The 25436-nt window shown below is 43.2% G+C and overlaps 1 protein-coding gene and 1 pseudogene across 15 annotated transcripts in view; one reads left to right on the forward strand and one right to left on the reverse strand.

Moving 5' to 3' along the window:
• Window positions 1-3214: 3214 nt before the first annotated feature.
• LOC309528590 (small ribosomal subunit protein eS6 pseudogene) lies at window positions 3215-3802 on the reverse strand (annotated as a pseudogene). Its single transcript has one exon. The product of its transcript is annotated as a small ribosomal subunit protein eS6 pseudogene (transcript).
• Window positions 3803-11214: 7412 nt separating this feature from the next.
• Window positions 11215-25436, forward strand: part of PTPRK (protein tyrosine phosphatase receptor type K) — a 327907-nt gene continuing 313685 nt past the window's right edge. For 3 of the 14 annotated variants that reach the window (XM_082216029.1, XM_082216030.1, XM_082216031.1), the window contains exon 1: window positions 11229-11872. In XM_082216029.1, the coding sequence (XP_082072155.1) occupies window positions 11770-11872 (103 nt within the window). In that variant the 5' untranslated portion in view covers window positions 11229-11769. Of the gene's footprint in view, window positions 11873-25436 lie in introns of all 14 variants that reach the window. The other 11 variants (XM_082216026.1, XM_082216027.1, XM_082216025.1 and 8 more) reach the window with 10 other exon arrangements.

Consider the following 25436-nt stretch of genomic DNA (forward strand, 5'->3'; position numbering starts at 1 on the left):
CCACCCTTAACCCACTTGCTAAAAATGTGTAGAGCCACCTCTTTATATCAATGAATTAGCAATCAGTCAGACTTGAGCAAAAAATTATTTGATTCCTGCTTAATATGTTAAGCACATTCACATGCCAGCTTTGAAGGTCTCTTTGTTGAAGATCTTACGGAGTTGCATATTTGACAAATCACAGAAAGCCCTGTTAGAATGGCCCTATTCAGGCATTCATAATAGGGCTTAAATAAATGCAGAAGTGTTCTAGCTCTGCCCTGCCACCTTCTGAATCCTCAAAGGCAACTCTGAGTGGAGAAGCCACCTGTACCTATGGAAGCTCACGTGCATTTTTGAAACCCTGGAAGATCATGGTTCCAAAATCTATGGAACCTTTCCCAGGTACAATAGGCATTTCTCTTGGGCCCAAAGATCCATTGGAATGGTCTCCCTTGGGAGGTTTTCAAGCAGAGGTTGGATGGCCATCTGTCATGGATGCTTTAGCTGAGATTCCTGCATTGCAGGGGGTTGAACTGGATGACCCTTCGAGTCCCTTCCAACTCTACAATTCTATGATGGCCCAGCCCAGGTTGTAGTCCCATTACCATGAGGGAGAAAACGATGCTAATCATACTTGGAGAAATTTGCTCAGGAGGGGCATTAGAGCAGAGCAAGCAGAATTCTGAACAGTGAGTTGCTGGTCCAAGTCCTGCCCACGTTATGCATACATTAGAGAGAGAAAATACACAAAAATGCATTGCTGTAGGTGAAAATGCTTGTGAAAATGTCTATATTAGGCAAAAGTGGATGCCAAAATGTGTTTTCCAGAGACATTTGCACTAAAGTTCTAATGAATGTTCATCTGGAAGCGCCATGTTTCTGATGCAGATTTTGCTGGCGCCATCACTGACATCTGATAATTTTTATTTTTATTTGCTGTTCTTCTACTTACTGCATAAGGATAAAAAGAGTTTATGGCAGGGATATTTTGTGTGCGCGCACATGTGAAGCTTTACTTGCTGAGCTACTGAAGGCACAGAAAGAAGTGAAGCTTCACTTGTCAATATTGTTGAACATACTGTAGCATTCCAACCTTCAGACACTGTTCCCTGTTCCCTGAGTGCCTCATTTTAAAAACTGGCTACTCATTGCTCCTCTCCTGCTTGTGGGTTGTTGTTTTTACCAAGAAGCATTTTCCAGAAGAGCTCCTTTTGTTTTTTCTCTTCCACACCATTGTTAATCTTGCCATACTGTTTAAGGCAACCTATATTATATACTGTACAATTTAAAAAACATATTTGAGGATAATTTCAGCAGTGTTGGCTCTTAGTGACCTCTTGAATGTCCAAAGAGCACTTAGCGGAATGTGCTGAGTTACTATGTTTTCCTACTATCTATTCTTGTGGCATTTCTTCTAATGGTATAATCCAGCCTCATTTCATTTAGGACTTTAGGCATGCTAGACAATAGGTTTTCAAAGGAATGTTGCCTGAATCACAGGATTCAGGTGCATAGGATTGCAGCAGAATTCCCCAAAACTTCCCACACCTCCAACAACCACCAAAAAAGGCTGGTCTATACCCACATCCCCAGACAGATCCTTCTTTCTGTGTTGTGGACTATGCATTTGTTGTTGGGAGATACTCATTCGTGAGCACTTGGATAGGGACAAGGTTGGACGACCAATGTAAGTGACTGGGTGAGATACTGAGGGGCCCAATAACCCAATGCTGGTGTCCGGGGTTTGATCTAGACTGTAGCAATTTGTCACACAGTTCATGAAAATAAATCCCAGGCATAAACTCTGATTAAAACCCTGGAATTTGGTTCATCTTTGCTATATGAAAACCTAGATGTAGGCTGGGAGAGATGGCAAAAGAGGCATATGCTGTACTGACAAACATATCTTTGTAACTTCTTGTCTAGGAGTCTTACTGTTACCAATATGGCAGGATACAAGTTGATTCACTTTCTGCCTAAACTGTCAACTAGTCAAGTGTATGGGTGTATTGGAAGCCTAACTAACTGGCTTCTTATATATGTAAGATCCTCAGAGCAGGGACCTATGTTCTTGCATTCTATAAAGCACCAGGAACAGAGATACAGTGATAGTACTTATTTAATTTGCGGGTATTTCAACAGCAAGCTTTTCGTTTAGGAATTCTGAATGTCAGACAATTTTGCCTTCACTGTATCTTGCTAGGCAATGTCATTGCAACCAGGCAATCTAATGATAAGCCAAGGTTTGTGCAATCAGTAAAGGGAAATTTTTCCTTTATAATATGGAAAAGAGCCTGCAAGCACAGATTTGATGAAACAAATACTCCGAAATGGAAAGTAACAAGTCTGTCCCTGTTCCCCGGATCAGTCTTGTTGTGTTGCAACCTAGTTTATGATTGATTTGACAGCACCCAGCAGTGCAACAGACAGGCTCTAATGGGAACACTTACAGGTTTGGGAGAGCCTACAGAGATGTGGAAGTATTAAGCATTTCTTTCTATTTAGTCTGGGGGAGATTTATTTTTCATCTCATTTGGAACCTATAACCAGCTGGGATTAAAAGATGGCTGGTTCCTTAGGACTTCACATGTGATGCCGAATCTCCCTCTAGGGTGAAAAGAAAAAGCCATACGAGGGTTTTTCTCTCAGCTGTTTTAATTCTCTTCAAGCTCCCACTCAACATACGAGCTCTTAGCTCAAAGGAGTTTGTTTGTTTTTTTAAAGAAAGAAATATATAATTGGAATTTATATTTCTTAGTTTTAAAGGCAAAACAGCCAAAATATTTTAGAACAGGAAAAATGTAAGATGAATTTATACGTACTGTACTTATTATCAACGAAATGATAAACAGAGTGCATTTAGATGTGCACTGATTATAGCTTCAGAATGTCTCCTAGATTTTGCTATAGGTATAGATCCCATTAGGTATTCCTCAATTACATTTTGGAGAAATAAAAAGCTCACATACTATGCTCTATCTAACAGTATGCGGGAATTCTGTGATGAATGGCATCCTCCAGTGTTTCCTCTCTCTAATCCTCATTTATTTATTTATTTTCTTCCCCCCATAAAAGTTTTATTTAATGTTTTTAGGAATACAGTTCCTAATTTACTGGAGGCTCTCAGTGAAGAAAGTCTACACCTCTTAGCTATTTGCTCTTGCCGTTTTTCCTTTGCCTCCTTCATTCTTTTAGCCAGAAGGTTGTTCTTTTGGGTACACTGCTTCTTTAGAGCAATACTACTGCTTTAGGACATGCGCCTGCTCTGTTGTAGGACCCTGGGAGTTACCAAGCGCTGAATCTTGGGTGCTTTGGTCCTGAGCTTCTTGCCTTCCTTGTTCAATTGTTTTCTCACAACATACTGATGGACGTCGTCTTCTTTGGAGAGATTGGACAGCTTTTGGATTTTGCTAGCCCTCTTGGAACCAAGCCAGCGAAGCACAGTGGTGTCAGTCAGTCCAGGAATATCTTCCTCACCTTTCTTTACAATGACCAAATTCAAGACGCTTAAATTGGCATCAACAATACAACCCCAAACAGATTTGCATTTCTTTTCTCCAGTTCTTCTAGTGTGGCCTTTCCTGAGAAGCAGGCGGACACGTCCCTGAGTCAGGACCCCTTGTTTGTTATTGCCTCCACTGACTGCGGACAACATATCCCTTCCACTCCTCGCCAAGAGCATCCAGAGACTTCTGCGGTCATGCACTTCTTGCAGAAGGTGTGCAGCTTGCGCTCATCATCTACTTCAATTAGTTTCTGGCAGCCGGTGGCTGGGAAGAAGATGTTCAGCTTCATGGTGCTGGCACAGCTCACCTCAGATCTGCCATGGGAAAGAACTCCAATCCTCATTTCAAAGTTAATTCATTCAATAGGAGAACCAATAAAATACCTTTCAAACTTTCTGCTTGAACTTGGGTATCTATAGAAAGAACCTCAAAGGCTGTTATCTGACACTTATTTATCTAGGAGTAAAACCCATTAACTTAAATTGGACTACCTTCTACATAAACATTTGTAGGACTGGGCTGCATTTCTGAAACTGCTGCATGGATCTATAGGGGCCCAACCTCCATCCAAGCAGAGGCTAAGGAAGAGACATATATGCAAGCATTCATGCAAATAAGACTCATTCAGCTCAATGGGATTTACCTATAACATAAAAAGACCCCTAGTGGATCAGACTAGTGATCTGATCCACCATCCTGTTTCCCACAGAGGCCGTCCAGATGCCTCCAATTGTATGGAACAGCTGCACTGGATTTTGCTGGAAAAGACATGCCCTGAAGAGTTGCATGTTCCTAGTCTCTAGGAACTCTTTCCAGATTAACATTGCTAAGGAAGGCCTAAGCATCTTTCACATAAATACTCTGTTCTGCAAACGGTCCTTAGGATGTTCATGTGATATTTCTCCATCCAGAAAGAAAGTACCTTTCCAGCAACGTATCCACCATTTATCATTTTATCTGTGAGAACCCCCTGAAAATTCACGGAAGAACCTGAAGGTTCCTTGTGACACATGAAAACCACAGCTATGGTGAAATCCATGCATTCCTTGGCTTTTCGTCATCATTTCTCAGGCAGTAAACATCCCAGGCAGCGGGACACTGGTCCATTACAACAAATGGGGTGCTTGCCCACCAAGCTCCAGGGGGCAGCACCCTGTGCAAGGCCAGGATTTGGCACCCACCCACCTGCCTCTCACCTTCTATTCTGCTCAATTCACTACATCATAGCTATGATGTCCTGTGGCACCTCCTAGTCTTTTTGCCCAGAACTGTGGCAGAACTGGGCACAATGCCCTAAATCCACCTCTGCAAGCTCTGACCTCAGGCAGGACCCACTGCCTGTTTCCTTACTTGCATCCAGTCCATGGGGTGGCCCTGGCAGTGAGCCTTAGTCTCAGTGCTGCCTTTGTAGAATACAACATAGAGGACAATAGAGACAGAACCAGAATCAGTTGGTGTTGCCCATCATTGACTCTGGTTCCACCTGCTGTTGTTCTTCCTGCCTTCTGCCCTATCAATCCCAGTGGAAACCATCCTCTACTGGACAGAAATCTGGGGTCCCACTCAACTGAATAAACAGAAGCAATCCCCAAAATGAGCAAGGCAAAGCCCGTTTACTACAAATTTGAAGTGAATGAACCCATTTGAACCTATTAAAATCTGAGACCATTAGGTCTAGATTCTACAATTACCCAAGTGCACCACCGATCTCAGAGGAGACAAGGAGCAAAAGGGAATGCCTAGGTTTACCATCCACATGGGTATGGCTAACCATGCACTTTTAAGTTATAACTTGAATGGAAAAGGCAATTGGAATAGTTTAAAACAAGAAGCAATAACATAGTTTTTACACTGACTACTTGAACTGTGGAATCTTGACTGTGGAAAAAGGTACATGCTTCATTGTTCTGAAGTGCAGAAACCAGAAATGTGACAAGATCAGGAGTTCATGTGCTAACCCAACATAACTTGGCATTTCCTTGGCGCTGTCAGATAAAGAATCAGTGTTTCACGAACCACAGCTGCTTGCATGTTCCTGATATATTGGGGTTGGTTTTCAGTCACTCCATTCAAGTGAAACCTTTCCGGACAGCATTCAAGTTTCTCAGCACAGCACAGCAAAGATCTTTGTAAAATGTTAACCATCTCGACCACAAAGAAAAGATCCTGTGTTGTGGTTTTGTTTGTGTGCTTTTTAATGCTAGCTCTGAGGCCTCCCCCCCCCCCCGTCCCAAGTCTAACACACACATGTAGAATAACAAGCTTATCTCCTGGTAAATTATCAAACCCCAGACCGTAAATCTAGCCCCCTGATTTCTAGATGAGCTCCTAAATGTGAACTAACTAGCAAAACATTTTGCTATTATCTTTTACTAACTTCGACTAGCCTGTTTCTGTGCCAATATCCTGACAAACAGAAGTTTAGCCGATGATCTTTTATTGACATGTGATGTGGGAAATTTTACCAGTTAAATGTCTTTCTGTTGGGTTGTTGCTAAAGATCTAAGGGAAGGGACTACAAAATTATGTGAGCTAAAGCTGAAATGAGAGATACTGAACATTGTGTCCAATTGGAAACTACCCCCTCTCAGCTAAAAGAAACCCCAGTGTGGTGTAAGTGGTTAGAGTGCTGAAGAGACCTGGGAGACCTGGGTTCAATTCACACTCAGCCACAAAGCTCATTGGGTGACCTTGGGCCAGTTGCTCACTCTCAGCCTCCCCTACCTCACAGGGTTGTTGTTAGGATAAAATGGAGAGGAGGAGAACTAGGTATGCCACCTTGAGCTCCTTGGAGGAAAAGTGGGATCGAAATGTAATCAATAACTACATAGATAAATAGAAGCAGTGTGTGTTAACTCAGTGCTTAAGGAACTGTATTCTGTGCATGCTTTGATGCAATCTTTAGGAAATGCTTCTTTAACAACTGAGCCCTTATACCAACACCAACCTACTGGATTCAGTCCTGATTCAAAATTCAACCAAAAAACTGTTATGACTGTGCGGCTTTCATTCCTTTCTTTCTGTGCAGATGAGCTCAGAGTGGGTGACAATTCTGATCCACACCATGACAGGGCAATGGGTTAAAGACACACACACCCCCTCCAATTTCTGTGCCGCCATTCCAACCTATGGTGGCTAATTATTATTATTAAATTAAGCACGCTGGGGCAAACAAGTTTGGTTCCATGAGTAACCTTTGATCACGGGAATTGCAATTGCTGGGGAGCTGTGCTTCCTTGGACCCTTTCCAAAGAACCATAAAACAGCCAAGTCGCCCCCCCCCAAAAAAAGAACCATAAAACAACCATATCTGCACCATACATTTAAAGCACTATGATATCACTCTTAACAGTCATGGCTTCCCTCAGGAATCCTGGGAACTGTAGTTTGTTGAGGGTGCTGACAGTTATTAGGAAACCCCTATGCCCCTCACAGAGCTACAATTCCCAGAATAACTTATCAGGCCATCTTTCCAGAGGACTCTGGGAATTGTAGCTCTAGGAGTCCCTGAAGAACTATCAGCACCCTTAATAAACTACAGTCCCTGGGTTTCTTTGGGAGGGGCGAGCTATGGCAAAGTCACTGCCTGGTTGGTGCCTGCTGGTGTATATAAAAGGAACAGGTATAATAGTGCTTTAAATGTATGGTGTGGATGTGGCCTGCATCGCTATTGCCTCATAGGGAAAGGGATATGGATAGACTTGCACCCAGACATAGCCTCCTTGCAAGGAGGGAATTCCATATCCTAATACTGACAGTTTCACAGACCACTGGCAGAGATAAGGCAAATAAAATAAAGTTAAAAGAGAAAATGGGAAAAGAAAAGAAAAGGGAAGTTCTAAGTGGCTGGCATTTTCAACTCCACAAAATAGGTACTTGCAGTCCTATTGCAGGAATGGGGAGCATGGGGCTCCCAAATTTTGTTGGACTACACCTCAGTTGGTTAGAGCATGGTGCTGATAATGCCAAGGTTGCAGGTTTGATCCCCATTTGGGACAGCTGCAGGTTCTTACATTGCAGGGGGTTGGACTAGATGATCCTCAGCATCCCTTCCAACTCCACAGTTCTTTGATTCTATTATCCCTGACCACAAGCTATGGAGGCTGCAATCTGTTTGGAGGGTCACAAATTCCCTACATAGCCCTTGCAGAACCACAAACATGGACCAGTGTTTTCAACAATAATCTTGATTGCTTTAGGCAGGGCTGAGTAGGGGGAGGGGGCAGAGGAAAAACTGTACTTCCTTAGTAAATCAACTCTATAGTTTGGATGCTGTGGGAACAGGATTTCCTACAAAGGGAGGCAATGATTTGGAGAATATTATCTGGATTCCTCACAACAAATGACAAGGCATTTCCTGAGCCCAATCTATATATATATATATGAGTAGATTTGTCAGTATAAAATGCTGGACTGCCTCTCTTTGTGCAAACTCCCTGTATGTATCACTGCAGAATCTACATGCCTGCAGACTCAGGGTGCCAATCAAATTTGACAACAAACTATCACTTACGAAGTAGATATCCAACTGTGACAGGAACACTTCCCTCACAGTGTCAGTAGTAAAGCAACACTTAAATGCTAGTGCTAACATACTTTGTGAAAACAATTTTTGAGCAATATGGGCTCATACTCTCTAATTGCTTTTTGTATTTGCTTTCATTTAAAGATAATGTGCAGCTCAGTAAGAACTAGCGTGTCTCCCTTCTTCTGAAACGATTCACTCTGCATGGTGCAGAGGTCAAATCTTGCATATTCTCATTCACTGGTTCAGAGCTATGGCAAAACCATTTTGTTGAACTCTGACCATGTTTTGATTAGTCCCATAAGAAGTTGCCTTATATAAAGCCTCCATACTGAGTATGGTCACCCACAGGTCACCATTTATGACAAACTAATAGTCTAGCTTGTGCAAAATGGTAGAATGCATGCTAGGTAACATCTAACAGCAGTGAACAGGTCAATATAGAGAAATCAGGGCTGTTGATGTAGAAATGTGGCCCACGCAGGGCAATCAAAGCTACTTTACCCAGAATCAAGTCCTACTTCCTAATGTGTGCTTACAGAATTGCAACATTAATGTGAAATCTAAGCATGGTTATTCAGAACAGGACTGACCTCCATGTGGCATGCATAAGATTGCACCCTTTATCTACTCCTTGATTCATTGATGCTAGGGTAAGTACCATTTGGACTTGTGTTGCACAGTTGAAATTTATTTTTATTTTTTTTGTAAAATCTGGTTTTATAACTGTCGTAAAACAGATAGCTGAAAGCCAGAAAACACTTGTGCTGTTGGTTCCACTTGCAAGAAGGGTAGAGTCCAATTATGCTATTTATCATGTCTACAGCATCTTTCAGTGTATAGACTGGGATTTTTTTATTCCATTTACTCTCACAATCCTGAGACACAGGTTAAGCTGAGAGAGCAATTTCTTCAAGGCCACTCAGCCAACAAACTTCATGGATGAGTGGGGATTTATTTTTCAACTTAATTTAGCAGCATTTGTGTCCAACAATGTTCCTTTCCTTTAACCCTGCCTGTCAGTTAAGAGCCCTTGAAGCATTGGCAAGAGTCATGGGCTTCACTCCTATGAACACAGTTGGCCTTAGTTTTGAGTAAACATGCATAGTATCAAGGCTGCAATTCTATGCATACACTTACTGAACACAGTGGAACTTTTATTTGAGTAAACATGGATAGGATGTGGCTGCATTCTTCAACTAGTTTTCTAAGGGAGAAGTCTCAGTGAACTCACCAGAACTTACTTCTGGGAAATATGCATAGGATCAGGCAATAGTACAGTGACCATCACCTTAAGAATATTTTTGTTGTTGTTGGCATCCATATGTTTTGAGAGACAATGGAGTGCACCTGGGGGGGGGAGGCAAACTACTGGAGAATTACAGCACCTGTGGCTGCAGAGACCAGTCATTCAAAACTGCTGCCTCCCACATTGTTTTTGCTGTGTTAAAGGTAAAGGGACCCCTGACCATTAGGTCCAGTCGCAGACGACTCTGGGGTTGTGGCACTCATCTTGCTTTATTGGCCGAGGGAGCCGGCGTACAGCTTCCGGGTCACGTGGCCAGCATGACTAAGCCGCTTCTGACAAACCAGAGCAGCGCACGGAAACGCCTTTTACCTTCCTGCTGGAGCGGTACCTATTTATCTACTTGCACTTCATGCTTTCGAACTCCTAGGTTGGCAGGAGCAGGGACAGAGCAACGGGAGCTCACCCCATCGCGGGGATTTGAACCACTGATCTTCTGATCGGCAAGCCCCAGGCTCTGTGGTTTAAGCCACAGCACCACCTTTTGCTGTGCTAGCAGCACTAAAATGACCTCTCTGGAGCACAAGACTGGGCAGTGTGTTTTGAGATCCTGAGCTGCCCAGACCCCCCTCTTGGCCTTACTGATGTGGTCCAGAGGAAAGCTGAGCAATACATTTGGCACCATGTGGGCTGCCAGAGTTGCTGGAAAGGGGCATACAAGGTGCCATGGGTTTAGCCAGGATTTATGTTGGGGAGATGCTTTCTGTTGGGGGGCAGAAGCTTAGTTAAGTATTTTTATTGATTTATTTGATTTAGGGAGGGCAGCTCCCCCCCCCCGTCTATGCCCATGCAAGGTGCCATCCAACCGTCTTAGGGATTCCAGTCTGGATTTCTGCAGGGTTTACTCCTTAGCCTTTTCTTCTCCCAAAGATATTCCACAAAGCCACGGGTGCGGATTTTTCTTTGGCGTTTACTCCTGAAGCATTTCTCATGAATGATTATAGCTGCAAGCCAGTGGAGATTCAGGATTAGAGTTTTATTTCTCCTATATTATTATTATTATTATTATTATTATTATTATTATTATTAGAGAAACACATAAAGCATGGGTAGATCCTTCAGGACCATGTATTTAGCCTCTTAAAACTGACTAGATACCCCAGCCCGGAGGCTAATGTTGAAAACAAAACAAAACAGCTTCTTATGGCAGCTGCTTTAAACAGCTGGATGAGCCAAGCAGCAATCCAACAGGTGTAGTTTGTGTTAACTAGAAATGAAGAGATGGTTAAACTGCACCTGCTGATTTGCCATTCAGCTGCTAAAGCTATATAGAGCTGGGGGGGGGGTGGAGAGGGGAAGAGAGAGAAGGCAGCCTAGCAGCCCAAATCTCTGTGAGTTGTGCTTGGTACCATCTGCAGATGTTGCACACAGCTTACAATTTATTTAACCCATTATCCCAAGAGTGCTTCTAGTAGGGAAGGCAAGCTGTATACAGCTGCAATTCTGGGCACACTTAGGAATAAACGACCATGGACGTGCCTTACCGAGGAGTAAATGGGTCTTACACCTGAGTAAACATTACTCAAGCTTAGGTGGCGAAAACATAAAGAACATACCATACACATCACCACCCCAGCGATCTCCAAGATGCACCTTTCCGGGAGACACACGAATATCCCTTTTTCTCGCCAGAAAAGCGCTTGGTAGAACCGCGAAAACAAAGCAATCGGACGAATTAGGCAATTCAGCACGTTCTCTTTCTACTTCGTGCCTATGCAAAGCGAGCCTGGGATTCCCCCTTCTGCCGGTGCCTGTGACAAAAAAATAGAATAAAACGTGAGGAAACACACACATCCCGCTTCTCTCCCCCCCCCCCCGCCCGGCTGTTCCTTTCCATTTCTCCTCCCAAACCCACGCGCGCACCCCGCTCCGCTCTCTGTCTGCAAAAGCAAGCTGCAAAAGAGCCCGGGAGGAGCGTGGCCGCAGCCGAGGTCGAGAGACCCAGGGCGGTTGTTTCCTCAGCCTCACGCAGCCCGATGTCGAGCTGCCCTCTTCCGCCGGACTGCTTTCCCATGCTCGAGCAGCAGGAGGCGCTGGCGGGCCCCTCTCCGCTGGGCTATGGGCTCCCGGCCGAAATGAGTCTCTCATTCCCTCTGCCGAAGCGCTGAGAACCGGAGGGTTGGACGCGCGCGCGCTCGGCTCCTCCCTTCGCCACTCGCCGATCGGCAAAGTAACTCTCGTGGACTAAGTGCAGCCGCCGACGCCAAGTGCAGGCGCGCCTGGCTGGGGATTGCCCCTGGAAGGCGGGGAGGGAGCGCTCCGGCGCAGACGCCGCCGAGAAGAAAGGCGACCCTGTTGCTGTTCCGGGCTCTCCGTCGCCCCCCCGCCCCCGTTTCATCCAGGCAACAGGAGGATCCGGACTGGCCAGGAAGACGAGCTTCCCTCGCGGCTTCGGGAGAGAGCGCCCGAGTTGACTGCGAGACTCCTCGCAAAAGTTCTCCAAAGTCAGCATGGCCCCGGCGGCTGGAGCCGTCGGCTTGCTGGCGGCGCTCGCCTCCCTCGTCGCCCCCTCGGCTGCCCTGCTTGGAGTGGCCCGTGGGCAGTTCTCGGCAGGTAAGCGGCTACCTCGCGGGAAGGCGTCCCGCTGCTTCTTCTACGAGGGAGGAGGACCGCCTCTCGGAGGCTTCTCCCGCTCAGGCTTGTGTGTGTGTTTTGTGTGTACCTCTTTTTGATTCGCGTCGGGGCTTGGAGGGGGAAGGGAGAGACCGAGGAGGAGGAGGTTGCGCTCGAGCAAGGTCCCACCGACCCCATGGCTTCTTTCTCTGGAGAGCCCGCTTGAGCGCAGCTTTCCAAAAGGAGAACGTGGACCAGTCCCCTTCCTCAGTGGGCGAGACCCTCTGGAGAAGAAGGAGCCCAGGAACGTTCCGCTTTGGAACGTTGGGACATGGTCTTATTTGCTTTTGGAACGTTTGGAACCGCTGTTCTTGCGCCCCCCCCCCTATTAAAATATGGGGAAAGCCCCTCTTTTCCCGCTTCACGATGAGTGACAGACGACAGTAGGGGCGCCCTTTGTGCAAAATAAGCTCTAGTTTTGCACCTTCAAGGCAGACCGGGTGGGGTGGGGTGGGGAGCTATTAAAACGAGACTTCCAAGCTGCACACTTTGAGCTTCTCACGCTAATCCTCGCCTCCCCCCTCGGCCTCTCTTCTGGTCAGTTTCCCAGGTAGCGTTTGCACAGCGTTGGCTGAGCTTCCATTGTGGAACCTTCTCTGCCCTTTCTCTTCTTTGTTAATAGAGAAAGAGAACGTGTTTTCCTTTCGCCTTCTGCGGACAGTTTTCTGCACAAGGATGGAACGAAAAGCAACCACCTTCAGACGACTTTTACCTTTTTAAGTTTCTCCCAAATTGGGAGTCGGCTGCTACTTTCTGCCTAAGATGGAAAGAAGCCAGTCGGTTCATGGGTGAAAAGTTCACCAGCCTCTGAATCGCGGCGGGGGGTGGGAGAGAGGGCAGGTATAGTTTCCCGGCTTATAACCGATTCACCTTGTTTCTGTTCTTTGCCCCCTCCCACCTCAGCAGACCCTTCCCCTTTCCAAGGAGAGGGAAAGCAGTCGTGAAAGAGTTAATGCATTACAGCTGCTCTCCGGGTTTCCGAAAGCAAACAAGCTGCGCCCAGCAGCGACAGGCCGAGCCCTCCTTTCTTCTGTTGACTTTTGTGTCGGGCTAACTTTTGGCAGCGGGGCCGATCCTGGCTGCCTAATCAGGCAGGCAGAGACTGTACCTGGCCGGAACTGCTGGGGACGCGCAGACTCCACTGCCCGGACGTAAATAACTTTGTGTGTTGCAAGCGCCTTTTACGCTTTTTCTAGCCGAGGCTTTGTTTCTGGAAAGGTGGTGATTAAGGGCCCTGGGAAGTCATCTGAAGGTTTTTGCAGAACTGGAAAAAAAAGCAAGTTGACAGCAACAAAGCGAAATGCAGAAAGTCCCAACAAACCTGCTTTCCCAGTTCAAAGGACGCGCAGACACATCCGAGAGGAAGGGCTGCCTTTAACCATTTCCTTCGGCTTCCAGGGAGAAAGCTACTGTTCAGCCGGTAGCGTAAGCGATGCACATAGCTCCCCAGTTAGAATCAGTTTTATTGTCTACATTTCTTTGGACCCTTTCGGTTGTCACCAGCAATGTTTGATCTGCATGCAGGCAAGCAGGATGTCCTAATCCATTTCTGCTGTGTGCATTGTTAGCTTCAGAGAGGAGCAGCAATTTTAAGGGTGCAATACTTTGCACACATTTATGTGGAAATAAATCCATGGGATTACTTCTGACTGGGTTGTGCTGTAAAAGACTGGTCTTGAAAGGGATATATTTTATGCAAAAAGCTATTACAAGCTCAGCTTTCAAAGGCAGTCTTATTTTTTCTGCCCTCCCTCCTCTATTTTGGCAGGACTTTTTGTAAATTGATTGAATGTTTTGGGTTGGAAGACTTCCGGGATTAGAACAGTCCCTATTTGCCCAAGTTGGAAGTCTATTTTTATTGTAGGTGATACATTTCACAAATGCAAATGGAAAGTGTGGGTGTTTGATACACATCTTGTCCATGTTTTCAGAGCATCTGATCTGTCTTCCTTAGAAATCAAAACTTTTCTGCTTCTTGTGCCCTTGGGCATGGAAAGCAAAAGAAGTGGGTCTGGGTTTCACACCTGTTTACATGTTGCACACGCCTCCTACACAAAAGCACTTTGTCTTTATGCCTGTGTCTTGCTATAGCAAGTTCAAATGTGTGGTTTGGTTGTCACAATCTGACTCCTGATGCTGTTAAATCTGTGGTCTCTCTGTGTGACTCTTGCTGCCAAAAACTTGCTTATGCTGCTTCATAGTAGTCTCTTCTCCCCTCTCCCTGCTCCCCTCCCCAAGGGAGGAAGTAATAACTGTGTATTCGACACTTCTGGATTACTTCATGGCTTAAAATGTAGAGTAATCGCCTAAGGGTTGCATCAGTATCCTGGAATTTTGCTAGGAAAGAAACTAAGATAAGGATTCTTATTCACAGCTAACCTGCAGTGGTGCAGGTATGAAACTCAGTCAGATGGTCTGTGAATTGTCTTGATGCATGATCACCGCTTAGATATTTTGTCAGAAATGTTAAGCAATATATAAATTTCCTAAATAAAATAAATAAATGAACAAGTTATAGCCTAACAGTCTTAAAGTAGTGTATTTAAGGTGCATTTAAGCTCCTCCTTCAACTTTGTGGTGATTAAGCTGGAGCACCTGTCAGATACATGCTTGTGCTCTTAAGTGGGAAGGAAGCAGCCATCTGTTAGGAAACAGCCACAGACTGCATTTATTACATTTGTATTTCATCTTTCCCTGAGGAAACTCGGTGGGGTACATGGTTCCCTCCTCCCCATGTTATCCTCACAACAAACCTGACCTGTGAGGTAGGTCGTTGTGAGAGAGGGTGGCTGGCCAAGATCACTCAGTGTGTTTCGTGGTTTAGTTGGGATTTGAACCTCTCCCACATTACACCACATTCACAGCCATGGATAGCCCAAAAGTAGTTTCTTTTCAGTAATCTTATTGAATCCTCAGTGATCCTCTATACTTCTGTGAATTTTCAGCTTGGCTAACACTTCCTTCAATATGCTGTGTTCAAGGGTCTGCTATAGAGAAATCTTGGGTATAGCAAATTTACAGAAGTATGGTTTCTTTCCTGAAATAAAGGACAATAATAGCTTTTATTTATTTATAAAGTGATTTATATACCACTTTTCACATATGCAGAGAAGAAAATATTATGATACTTTATTAATACTATGTAATACCATTGCACACATTTGTCACCCAACTTTTACATCATAATTGGTTTCCGTATCTCCTTTCGCCTGATTATATAAAGTTCATTGTAATTCCTGTCTACTGTTCTGTGTTAAAATTATCAGATACAGTGTAAATGCTGACTGTCTTGATCACCATTTAATTAACATCTTTAATAATCTTAGCCTACTAGCTGTGACTTCACTATCTCATTGATGTGCATCACCAGCATGTTAATTGAAATTTTTATTGTAGTCTCTAGTTTATTTCTTGAATCAGTTGTCAGTGTGGCTCGATGTACGTTAAGCTTGTGTTGATTTTTACAGTGGATTATGCAGAGCACTGTGTTGACACCCGACCTAAATATGGTCCACAAATCTCTCTGAAAATGGCTCTCTGCCCAAGTGGCTTTCTGATAACTTCCGTCAAGTGTTTAGAATGAAAAGCCTTCGATAGATGGGGTGAAGGGGTAGAAGAGCAGGACATTGGATATATTAAGCCTGGAAAAGAGGAGACTGAGAGGAGATATGATAGCCATCTTCAAATATCTGAAGGGCTGTCACATGGAAGATGGAGCAAGCTTGTTTTCTGCTTCTCCAGAGGGCAGCACCCAACCCAAAGGGACCAAATTACAAGAAATGAAATTCTGACTAAACAGTAGGAAGAACTTTCTTATGATAAGAGCATTCCGGTAGTGGAATGGACTCCCTTGGAAGGTGGTGGACTTGCCTTCATTGGAGGTTTTTAAGCAAAGGGTTGGAGGGTCATCTATCGGATTCTTTAGCTGTGATTCCTGCATTGCAGGGGCTTGGACTAGATGACCCTTGGAGTCTCTTTCAACTTCGCAATTCTGATTCTATGCTGAATAAGGTCCTGGCAGGTTTGGGGGCTGAAGGCTGATGATAGTGCCTCATTCTGTGGGGGAGTGGGGGGAAATAGCGCAAGGTTGGAAGTAAGTGGGCATGACTCTTCTTTTACTTGGATCTGATAGATCTGGGTTTAAATCCCCACCCAGCTGTTGAGTGACCTTGGGCCAGTCACTGTCTCTTAGCCCAACCCTTCATCACGGGGCTGTTCTAAGGATTAAATGTCGAAGGGGAGAACCATGTAGGCTGCCTGGTGAAACATGGGATCAGGGGTGCCAACTTGGATAACATTTGGGGGGGGCTGGCAGGTGAGCCCCATTCCGCATAATTGATCACATGACGCAGAGCATGCACACCACTTTGTGGGGAGATCCAGGCCCCTCAAATATTTTTTGGGGACTTGGTTCTTGTGCATGTGATATAAATAAATATATTATCAGTCTTTCATATACAGTGGAGTCATTACTAAGAGCTTCCTTTATACTTTGTGAGAATATAGAGAAATCTGCTGAGCAATTCTTTGCCTGTTTGGGGAGTGTGCCTCTATCACTTGATGCCATTTCAGGGTATTTTCCTCATCCTGCCAACTTTCTGTGCAGAGGTGAATATCACCCAGCTCTTGAGCTAATGTTATGTATAATGTTCACTTTCTTTGCTGTGTTAGCAAGTGGTCCACAATATGTGTATGTTCCAAGGAGCCAATGGGAGTCAGAGGGCAGGCAGGAATTAATAAGTGCCTCCTTGTTATGAGTGAAAGGTGAACACTGCTTCTCTGTAACATACCTCTCTTTTTTATGATTATTACATTTGGCTGCAACACTCCAGAGGCAGGAATTCTCCAGAGGATATTCTTGGGTATTTCAAATCAGAGACAGTGAAAGGAACATCCACAAAGTAATGTTGTCCAGATAATAAATTGTGCTGTTTTCAACTGTTAAAACATTGTGTAATTAGTCACAGTAGCAGAGAACTTGCAAAGGAATAATTCTATAATTTGTACAATTTCTTACCAGCTGTGTAATAGAACACTCTCCACTGTACCAATAATGAATAATGATGTACGGTATTATTTTGATATCAAGGCTATCTTGCAGTGTTTTCAAAAGTCAGCAAATCCTAAAGCTAACCAGACATAAATGGGGCTTGTGGAATTTTGACAACTATACTGAAAATTGATTTATGGTTTTTTAAAACGTTTCTGGGAAAAGTGAGTGTAAGTTGAAACAATATGATCCAGCTCAGGAGACTCAAAGCCTTATGTTTTAGAGACAAGTGCAGATTTCTAAAGCAAGAAAATTTGGTTTTGCTTCATATATGCTTCCAAAAACACAAAACTTCTGCAAATTGACATCAGTGCTGATTTTGTAAGCTTGAGTAACATAAAGAATGATGTTTCTTTGATTGAAACTCAGTAGCGGGGCAGGACGTACTAACATTATTGTTTATCCCTGGGTCACAACACCTTTATATTAGGCAAGTAAAGGTAAAGGGACCCCTGACTGTTAAGTCCAGTCACGGACGACTCTGGGGTTGCGGCGCTCATTTTCTGGGTCATGTGGCCAGCATGACAAAGCCGCTTCAGGTGAACTAGAGCAGCACACAGAAACACCATTTACCTTCCCGCCAGAGTGGTACCTATTTATCTACTTGTACTTTGACATGCTTTCGAACTGCTAGGTTGGCAGGAGCACGGACCGAGCAATGGAAGCTCACCCCATCGCAGGGATTTGAACCGCCAACCTTCTGATTGGCAAGCCCTAGGCTCTATGGTTTAACCCACAGCGCCACCCGCATCCCTGAAATCAGGTACAAAACTGGAAATAAGGAGTTAAGTGCCACTTCTCACAACTATGGCAGAAACAGGCTTAGGGCTTAATGGTCATTATTGTTGAATTAACTTGTCTCAACTGAAGAGTGCTGCATTCAGCTAATGAGCCTCCTTCACAGCTTATCTTTTGTATAAGTATTTCACAACAGCTGAGAACACAGATAACGAAAATGTAAATATAAGATATGGTGTTGAAAACTGGTGGCCCAAACTGGTTAAGATAACCAGTGTTCTCTACAAAATGCAGTGTTTGGGTCCTAAACAGAAGGAAGTTTTCACCAGGATACTCCTGAATCCTTTCCTCCTAGCTCTCCTCCCCCACCCCACCCCAAGTTCTTGAATGTAATCCATTGCGGAAGACCGTTCCGAAACGTTCGAAAACCAAGGCGCAAAGGGCTGTCTGCAAATCCAATTGAGAAAATCGAAAAAGGCGCAGAGGAAGCCGTTTGATTTCCGAAGTGCATTTGAAAACGGAAGCATTTACTTTTGATGTTCGGGTTCCGAAATGTTCATCAATGGAGACGTTCGAGAACCGAGGTACCACTGTATTAAATATAATAGGGATCATTAATGTGTTTCAAAAACCAACAAAGATTAACCCCAGGAGAAATGAAGGAGTCATTTGGAGAGCTTTGGGAGAAAATAATGGTTTTCAGCAAACACCGAAAACATAACAATGTTGCATCTTGTTTCACTTCTAAGGGAAGAGACTTCTAGGTAATTGGGAGCACGGCACAAAAAGCAGAGGCTCAAGTCACAGCTTGCTTTGCCTTGTGGCACTATCAACAGATCTTCATCCATAGCTAAGTGACCAGGGTGGTGTGTATGGAAAGAGGTGGCTTCTAAATCTAACAAGTACAACCATACTGGCTTTCTGGATTACTTCTGCTATGGGCTAGCTATTTAAATCAAGTAGGTTAATAAATATAGGAAATGCAAAATATCACTTAGAGAACAATCTGAAATACTTTCCTTAAAGCTTGAATTTGTTTTATTCTGGATTGTTTGATTTGATGTTTAAAGTGTTGCAAATCACTTTTTTCTTTAAAATAGAAAGCAATATAAAAATGAAAGTAATAATAATAATAATAATATGAGGGGAAAATCACAACTGGACATTCCATTGTGGTGACCGCAATTTAGTTTTTAGGAAATATTTGATGATTCACTCATATCTGAATTTCTAACACTGCTTTTAAGCGGTGTATTTAATGTATTCCAGTGAAAGAGTTAATTTTTAAAATTGCATTTTATTTTTATTTTTTAAAACCCAAGGCAGGTTTTTTCGTCCTTACTTAACCACTCGACTTGAAGAGAGTGTTTGGATACTTGTGTGTATTGTTTCTGAAATTAATTTGAATTATATAAAGCCATGCCACTTGAAGAGTCAAGTGTTTCATGGAGTTGCTCCTTGACCATGCATTGCAATTAATGGCCATACACATTTTTCAAAAAAATGTTGATGGTATTCCTTAAAAGGAGTAATTTATCAGAAGCTGTTGGAAGACATTATAATTGGAACCACACTTCTCTGTCCTCAATTTGCGTCTATTGACCCATTGGATCACAACAGCACATATAGATTGTGCTGGGTTCAGTTGATTTTTGTTGCCATTATAAAACAAATGCCTTGGTGTACTTGCAGTATTTTTAAACAGTTAAGAAACTATCCAAACAAAGGCAAAATTGTGACTCAGCGATGGATTTTGCTATGGAAACAGCCACTGAAGTACATTTGCTGAGCAAACAAAATAACTGTTTCCTTAATTGAATGGTGCTTAACATCATTAAGAAAAATATGCACCTTGGAACATGTTTGGAAATTTCTTAGACAGTGATTTTCAGCATAATCTGTATACACTAGCTAATGGTGGCTGATAGAGAAGATAGGAGTTTAGGATTTAGGAGACGCAGGTTCAAATCTCAACTCTGCCAGGAAGCTCCCTAGGTGGCTTGGGCTAGTCAATATCTCTTAGCAGGGGGCCAGTCCACTGTCCCTCAGACCTTGTGGGGGGAAGGACTATATTTTGAAAAAAATATGTGAATGAATTCCTATGCCCCACAAATAAACCAAAGATGCATTTTAAATAAAAGCACACATTCTACTCATGTAAAAACACCAGGCAGGCCCCACAAATAACCCAGAGATGCATTTTAAATAAAAGGGCACATTCTACTCATATAAAAACACGCTGATTGCCAGACCATCTGTGGGCTGGATTGAGAAAGCGATTGGGTCGCATCCGGCCCCCGGGCCTTAATTTGCCTACCCATGACTTAGCCTAACCTACGTCCAGGGATTATTGTGAGGATAAAATATGGGGGTGGGATAACCAGTTAGGCTACCTTGAGCTCCTTAAGGAAAAAAGCAGAATATAAATGAATTATCTATAATATTGCCCATGAGTTTGTGCTCATTATTTTACCAAAAGCAACTTCAGGGCATCTCAGTGTTACATTTCTGTCTCTGTATCCAAGAGGTTTTTAAGTGTGTAGCTCAAATGTAACAGATTAAAAAATAATAGGGTGATTTACAACAAATGAAATACATCTTTATTAAAAACATGTGAAATAACCACAAACCTCATTCTTAAACAAAAAACAGAGATGTGCAGTTGGCCAGAGCCCAGTTTTTTATAGTGTACCTCACATTGGTCGCTTTAGAATGTATGAAATTGCTCCCTCCCCAGGGAGCAGCAGCCTAGTTTGCTAGAAGAGAATATGATCACATAAACATTCCCTTGTGTGTTGTCAGAGCTGTGACACAATAGCAGAGTAATTCATTCTTCAGCCATACATGTGATACCTGGTTTCCAGTCCCATTGTGTTGAATCTCATTTGTAAGAGGAGAAAAGTGCGCTGAGAAAGGGAAAGTGCTTCCCAAACCATCAGGGCTAATTTGCTTCAAAATAATTTCTCCTGTGGGTGGCATCCAGTTTATGTCCACCTGCGGACAGAAGACATCCCTAGACTAGGAGAAAGGCAGTTTTGGAGGATTCTCTCACGCCCCCCAGTGTCTGTTGTGCCCCCAGATCTGCTCAGGAGAGTTAGGTTGCAGCCTTTCTCAACCTTTGGGTCCCCAGATGTTTTGGGACTACAACTCCCATCACCACTAGCTAGCAAGGCCAGAGCTCAGGGGTGTTGGGAGTTGTAGTCCAACAACATCTGGGGACCCACAGGTTGAGAACCACTGAAGGTGATTTGAAGGATTATAGCTGGGAGGGGGAATTGCTGAAAATTCCCTGCTTTGATCTGCTGCCAGATGCCGTTTGCCTGTGGAGGAAAGCCAAGTACCATACAGTGTCACAGTTGTTAAAATTCAGAATGTCCAGTCTGAATTCTGACCAGATTGTGAACAGGGTGGTTGGTGTGTCATTTTTATTTTATAAATGTTGATAGGACTGAGGGGAAGGACATTGATGTTGCTTGGAAGTCATTGGGTTGGGAGATGGGAATGTACCCAACTCTTCAATTGACAAACTATGTGCTTAAAAACTTTTAGCCTAAGATTTACAGGCTACACAGCAATCCTGTGGATTTGGAGGACTACCACATGTAATTTTTAATAGCGTCTGTGGATCTTGGTTATACTTTGAGGTCATTGGATAGATGGCTTGTGCATGATAATGACATCCAGATGCTAACTATAAACATCTCATCCTTGACTTGCCTGAAAACAAGGAAGGTTAGCTTCATGCTCCAGCAAAATCTGTGTTTCATAGGCTGTAAGTAGAGTGGGGTGGGGGACGACTTCATCTTTCTCTCTCACTTCCTTAGTTGTTTACCTCAGAACCAACTGTAAAGGTTTGAAATGGCTCCAGAAAATTAACCTACATTAAACATGAATGCAGCATGTAAATGATATTAATGCATCCCATGTAGTTTGTGAAGCAGTCTAAATGTGAGGAATGTTGGCCTCAGTCCTCAAGACTGAGAAGCCCCTAAGCAATCAAGAATTCAAGAAGCTCTACAGGATAGCTTGTGTTTAATTAGCTGATACACTAGACAATCCCTGGAGGATACACTTAACATGAGGAATAAGTTGGTAAATGTTTAGTCATTTCTTCCAGAAGAATGTATTCTGATTTGCTTTCGAGGTTTTATCAGAATGCTGGTGCCGATTTCATAATTGGTCCCTAATTTGTAGTTTTGATTTGAAAGCAGTCTCCCCGTGTTAACAAAATTATAGTAATAAAGAGATGACAAAACTGCTTTTGAGCTTTTTTATTTAAAGAAGTATAACCTCTGCAAAATGTTTGAAGGTTTCCTCAGCCACTCACCACCCTCTCTGTTGCAAATTCGATACAAATTTAGCTACTTGAAAAGCAAGTCTGCTTATGTGAAACACCATGGTTTGATGGGCAAACTTTTTCAGCTGTGGGCCAGTCCACCGTCCCTCAGACCTTGTGGGGGGCCGGACTATATTTTGAAGAATAATAATGAACAAATTCCTATGCCCCACAAATAACCTAGAGATGCATTTTAAATAAAAGCACACATTCTACTCATGTAAAAACATGCTGATTCCCAGACCATCCGCGGGCCGGATTGAGAAGGCGATTGGACCAGATCTGGCCCCTGCCTACCCATGGGCTATACCTCTGTGTATCATTTTGTCAGTGATATCAAATTGAGGTGCTGTATCTGTGTGTAGTTTGAATTTCAGCTGGGGTGGGAAGGCCTACTTTATTCTGTTGTGTGGGTATAATATGTAAGCCACCCTGAAAGAGTTTATATTTGGAAAGACAGAATATAAATGTTTTTGTACTTGGGCATCTATGCCTGAGTTTAAGAAGAAAAGAAAAGTGCCACTCGTGTTTATTTCTTCTGAAGAAAAAGCATTTGTGGAACTGGGGAGCCCTACCTATTCACAAACCTCAGTGTGCATATTTACACAACCATGAATCTCAAACGGAACACTCAAGCTTGCTTTTCACCCAGTCATGAAGGAGGAGAGGAAATGGTCACTTGCATAAATCCAGAGGCCACAGCCTTGAATTGTACTCAGAGGACTACAAGCAGCCAGTGTTGCTGCCACAGAAGTGACTGGTGTAATGAATTTTTGATGCTCATTCCTACCCCAGGAGGGCAGTTGCTATATTCTGGGTTTCTGAATGACCACCATTAGATGTGAAGATCCCATTGCACATAAAAATATTTATAAAACAATTATGAAGAATCTTTAAAACAACTGAACTCTTTTATATAAAGCCACAATCCTAACATCAATACATATGTTTTTTAAAGGCAGCAAAGCTTTCCTTTAACACGCATCTATACACTCTCTAAGTCTTTTAGATTGCTACATGTTATACAGCTAGATGGACACTGAAAACAAAATAATTTTCAACTGAGTTTGGTCAGTGCTTTTTTCTGGGGGTATGCCCCTAAACATTTTGTGAATCTTTGTATTTATGTCCATTTACAGTATTTATTTTTCCCTATTTGAACTGTAAAATGGTGATTTTCTTGAGTCAAAATTTTAGGGGGGGACGACACTGAGTTTGGTGCTTTTATCATGCCTTTTAACAAATCTGAATCTTTTGCACTAGGGACAAAAAGAAGCAATTCATTCTGCTATGCAGGGATTCAGATTTCCTCCCCTCCAAAAAAAATCAATGCACACAAGGGAAGAAACCAAAGATCTCTCCCGTGGCAGAGGGCAGAATACATGTGAACACACAACATTTGGATTCCAGATACTCAATGGAGAGCTGGAAAGATTAGAAGTACTTGAAAAGCTGGGTCAACTTCTGTAAAAAAATGTAGTTTGATAAACACTCCACATGTAGGATCAAAGCTGCTTCTAACAACCTGGATTTTATTGTATTTGTGTATAGAGCAGACATTTTATATGTATAATACACACATATCCCTATCCTGACCCAGGGATAATGGAAGCTTTTCCCAGGGCAAATGCTTCCCTTAGCAGATTTTTGTTGTTGTTCTTTTAAGAATATAATCTTATAATCTCAAAAGTGTCCAATAGCCATTTTCAGCATGATTTGGGTGCGTGGCCTTGCAGAATGTTGGCTGCCTTGCTTAATAAAATCTTTAATTTAGAGCCTGCTGTTTTGATTGCTGCTATAAAACCTGTTGGGAAGCTTTAAAGTTGGCAGATTTGGGGTTGGAACTGGACTAGCTCCCAGATTTCTAGCCCTGATGTTCCCAAACTTCATCTGTTTAGTTAAGACTATGATGTGGCTGTACATAAGCAGCTGTCTAGCGTTTGGAAAGCTGCGCTCCTTGCCCCTTGCAACTTGCTCACTAAGTTTGCTCATTATTTGAGAATTTGCTAATTTAATGCGAATTGTTAAATGACTGCGTATGATGTTTAGACCTAGGTCACAAGGCAGAAGTAACCTTGTGCCAGGGCTGCATTGCTTCAAACTGAAGTGGGTTTCACATGATGGGACAGACCTCTGTATCCCTCCTCTTAAAATAAAGAACCTTTCTACAGAGAAAACTAGGGAGTCAGTTAAGGATGGGTGAAGCTCAAATACAAGTTAATAGTAGCTCGAGCATTCAGATTTAAGCTGCAGGTAACACAGGGAAAAGCAAGTTCCTGTGTTAGAGAGGATCAGCCTCAACTGTTTGACCAGAATGAAAATGGAGGTGGGGTCTAACTGTAATATCTACAGAAATGTCCTCCCCTGTAGAGATGAATTTCACACAATATCTCATCTAGAAACGAAAGCATTGCCCTGAAGAGATGGATGAGCCCTAGAGACTTGACAGAAGTGTCCACCTCCAGGGAGATCAATAACTTGCAGAATAGGGATCATCTGATTTAGGAAGGATATAAGTTGGCATTAAGTAGACAAGAAGACCAACCCACAGCAGTTGCATAGTGGGCAGAAGAGCCGTTAAAAGTTTGCCTTCTGCTTCCTTAAACATAACTGTATAGGCAAAGCAAGCCAAAAGGACATGTTTGTTCTGTTTAACCCCGTTGTTTATTAACATACCGAAGAGGGTTTGGTCTTTCTGAAGGCCTGTCTATTTCTTCACTGAAGAAAATATACTGAACGTGAAGTGAAAGCAGGGAGATCACATCCTACCCCATATTGACATGCCAGTGCATGTATGTCACTAATGTTTAAATGGAGCATATGCACATTAACTCAATGTGCACCAACCTCCCATACAGCCCTTCTCCTGTCAGGAAGATTGTGCCTGTGGTTTCCCATACATAGACTTCTGATTGGCCCAGATGAGTCTCTGGCCTGATCCAGCAGAGCTCTTCTTATGTTCTTATTCCCTTCTGCACTTGCTCTAGTTTGGCAACTCACTCCGTAGAGCTGACTCAGGAAACTGGTACCTTTGCCAAATTAACAGAAATTAGCATGCATATCTTAGGAAGCTTGGTCTTGGAGTGATGCCACTAGGTTTCTGGAAAGGAAGGAGAGAGCCAAGGCATCACAACTTAACCAAGAAAGGGAGTCTATTAATAGAAAAGCACAAGAAACTGCTGCTGAATTTTGTGATGCTTTTCTACAAATATTTGATTGCATGGTGTTTTGTGGCTGATGGTTATTTTAATGTGCCGGTTCTTTTAATGTGTTGATAGTCTTAGCTATGCACTTATATATTGTAGTATGCTTACTTTATGCATTTGTGCTTGCTGCCTTGTGAGAATGTTTCTGAAAGGTGGGGTAGAAATGAATGAAAG

This window comes from Podarcis vaucheri (genome assembly GCF_965113315.1).
Source record: "Podarcis vaucheri genome assembly, chromosome: 3".
Classification (NCBI taxonomy): domain Eukaryota; kingdom Metazoa; phylum Chordata; class Lepidosauria; order Squamata; family Lacertidae; genus Podarcis; species Podarcis vaucheri.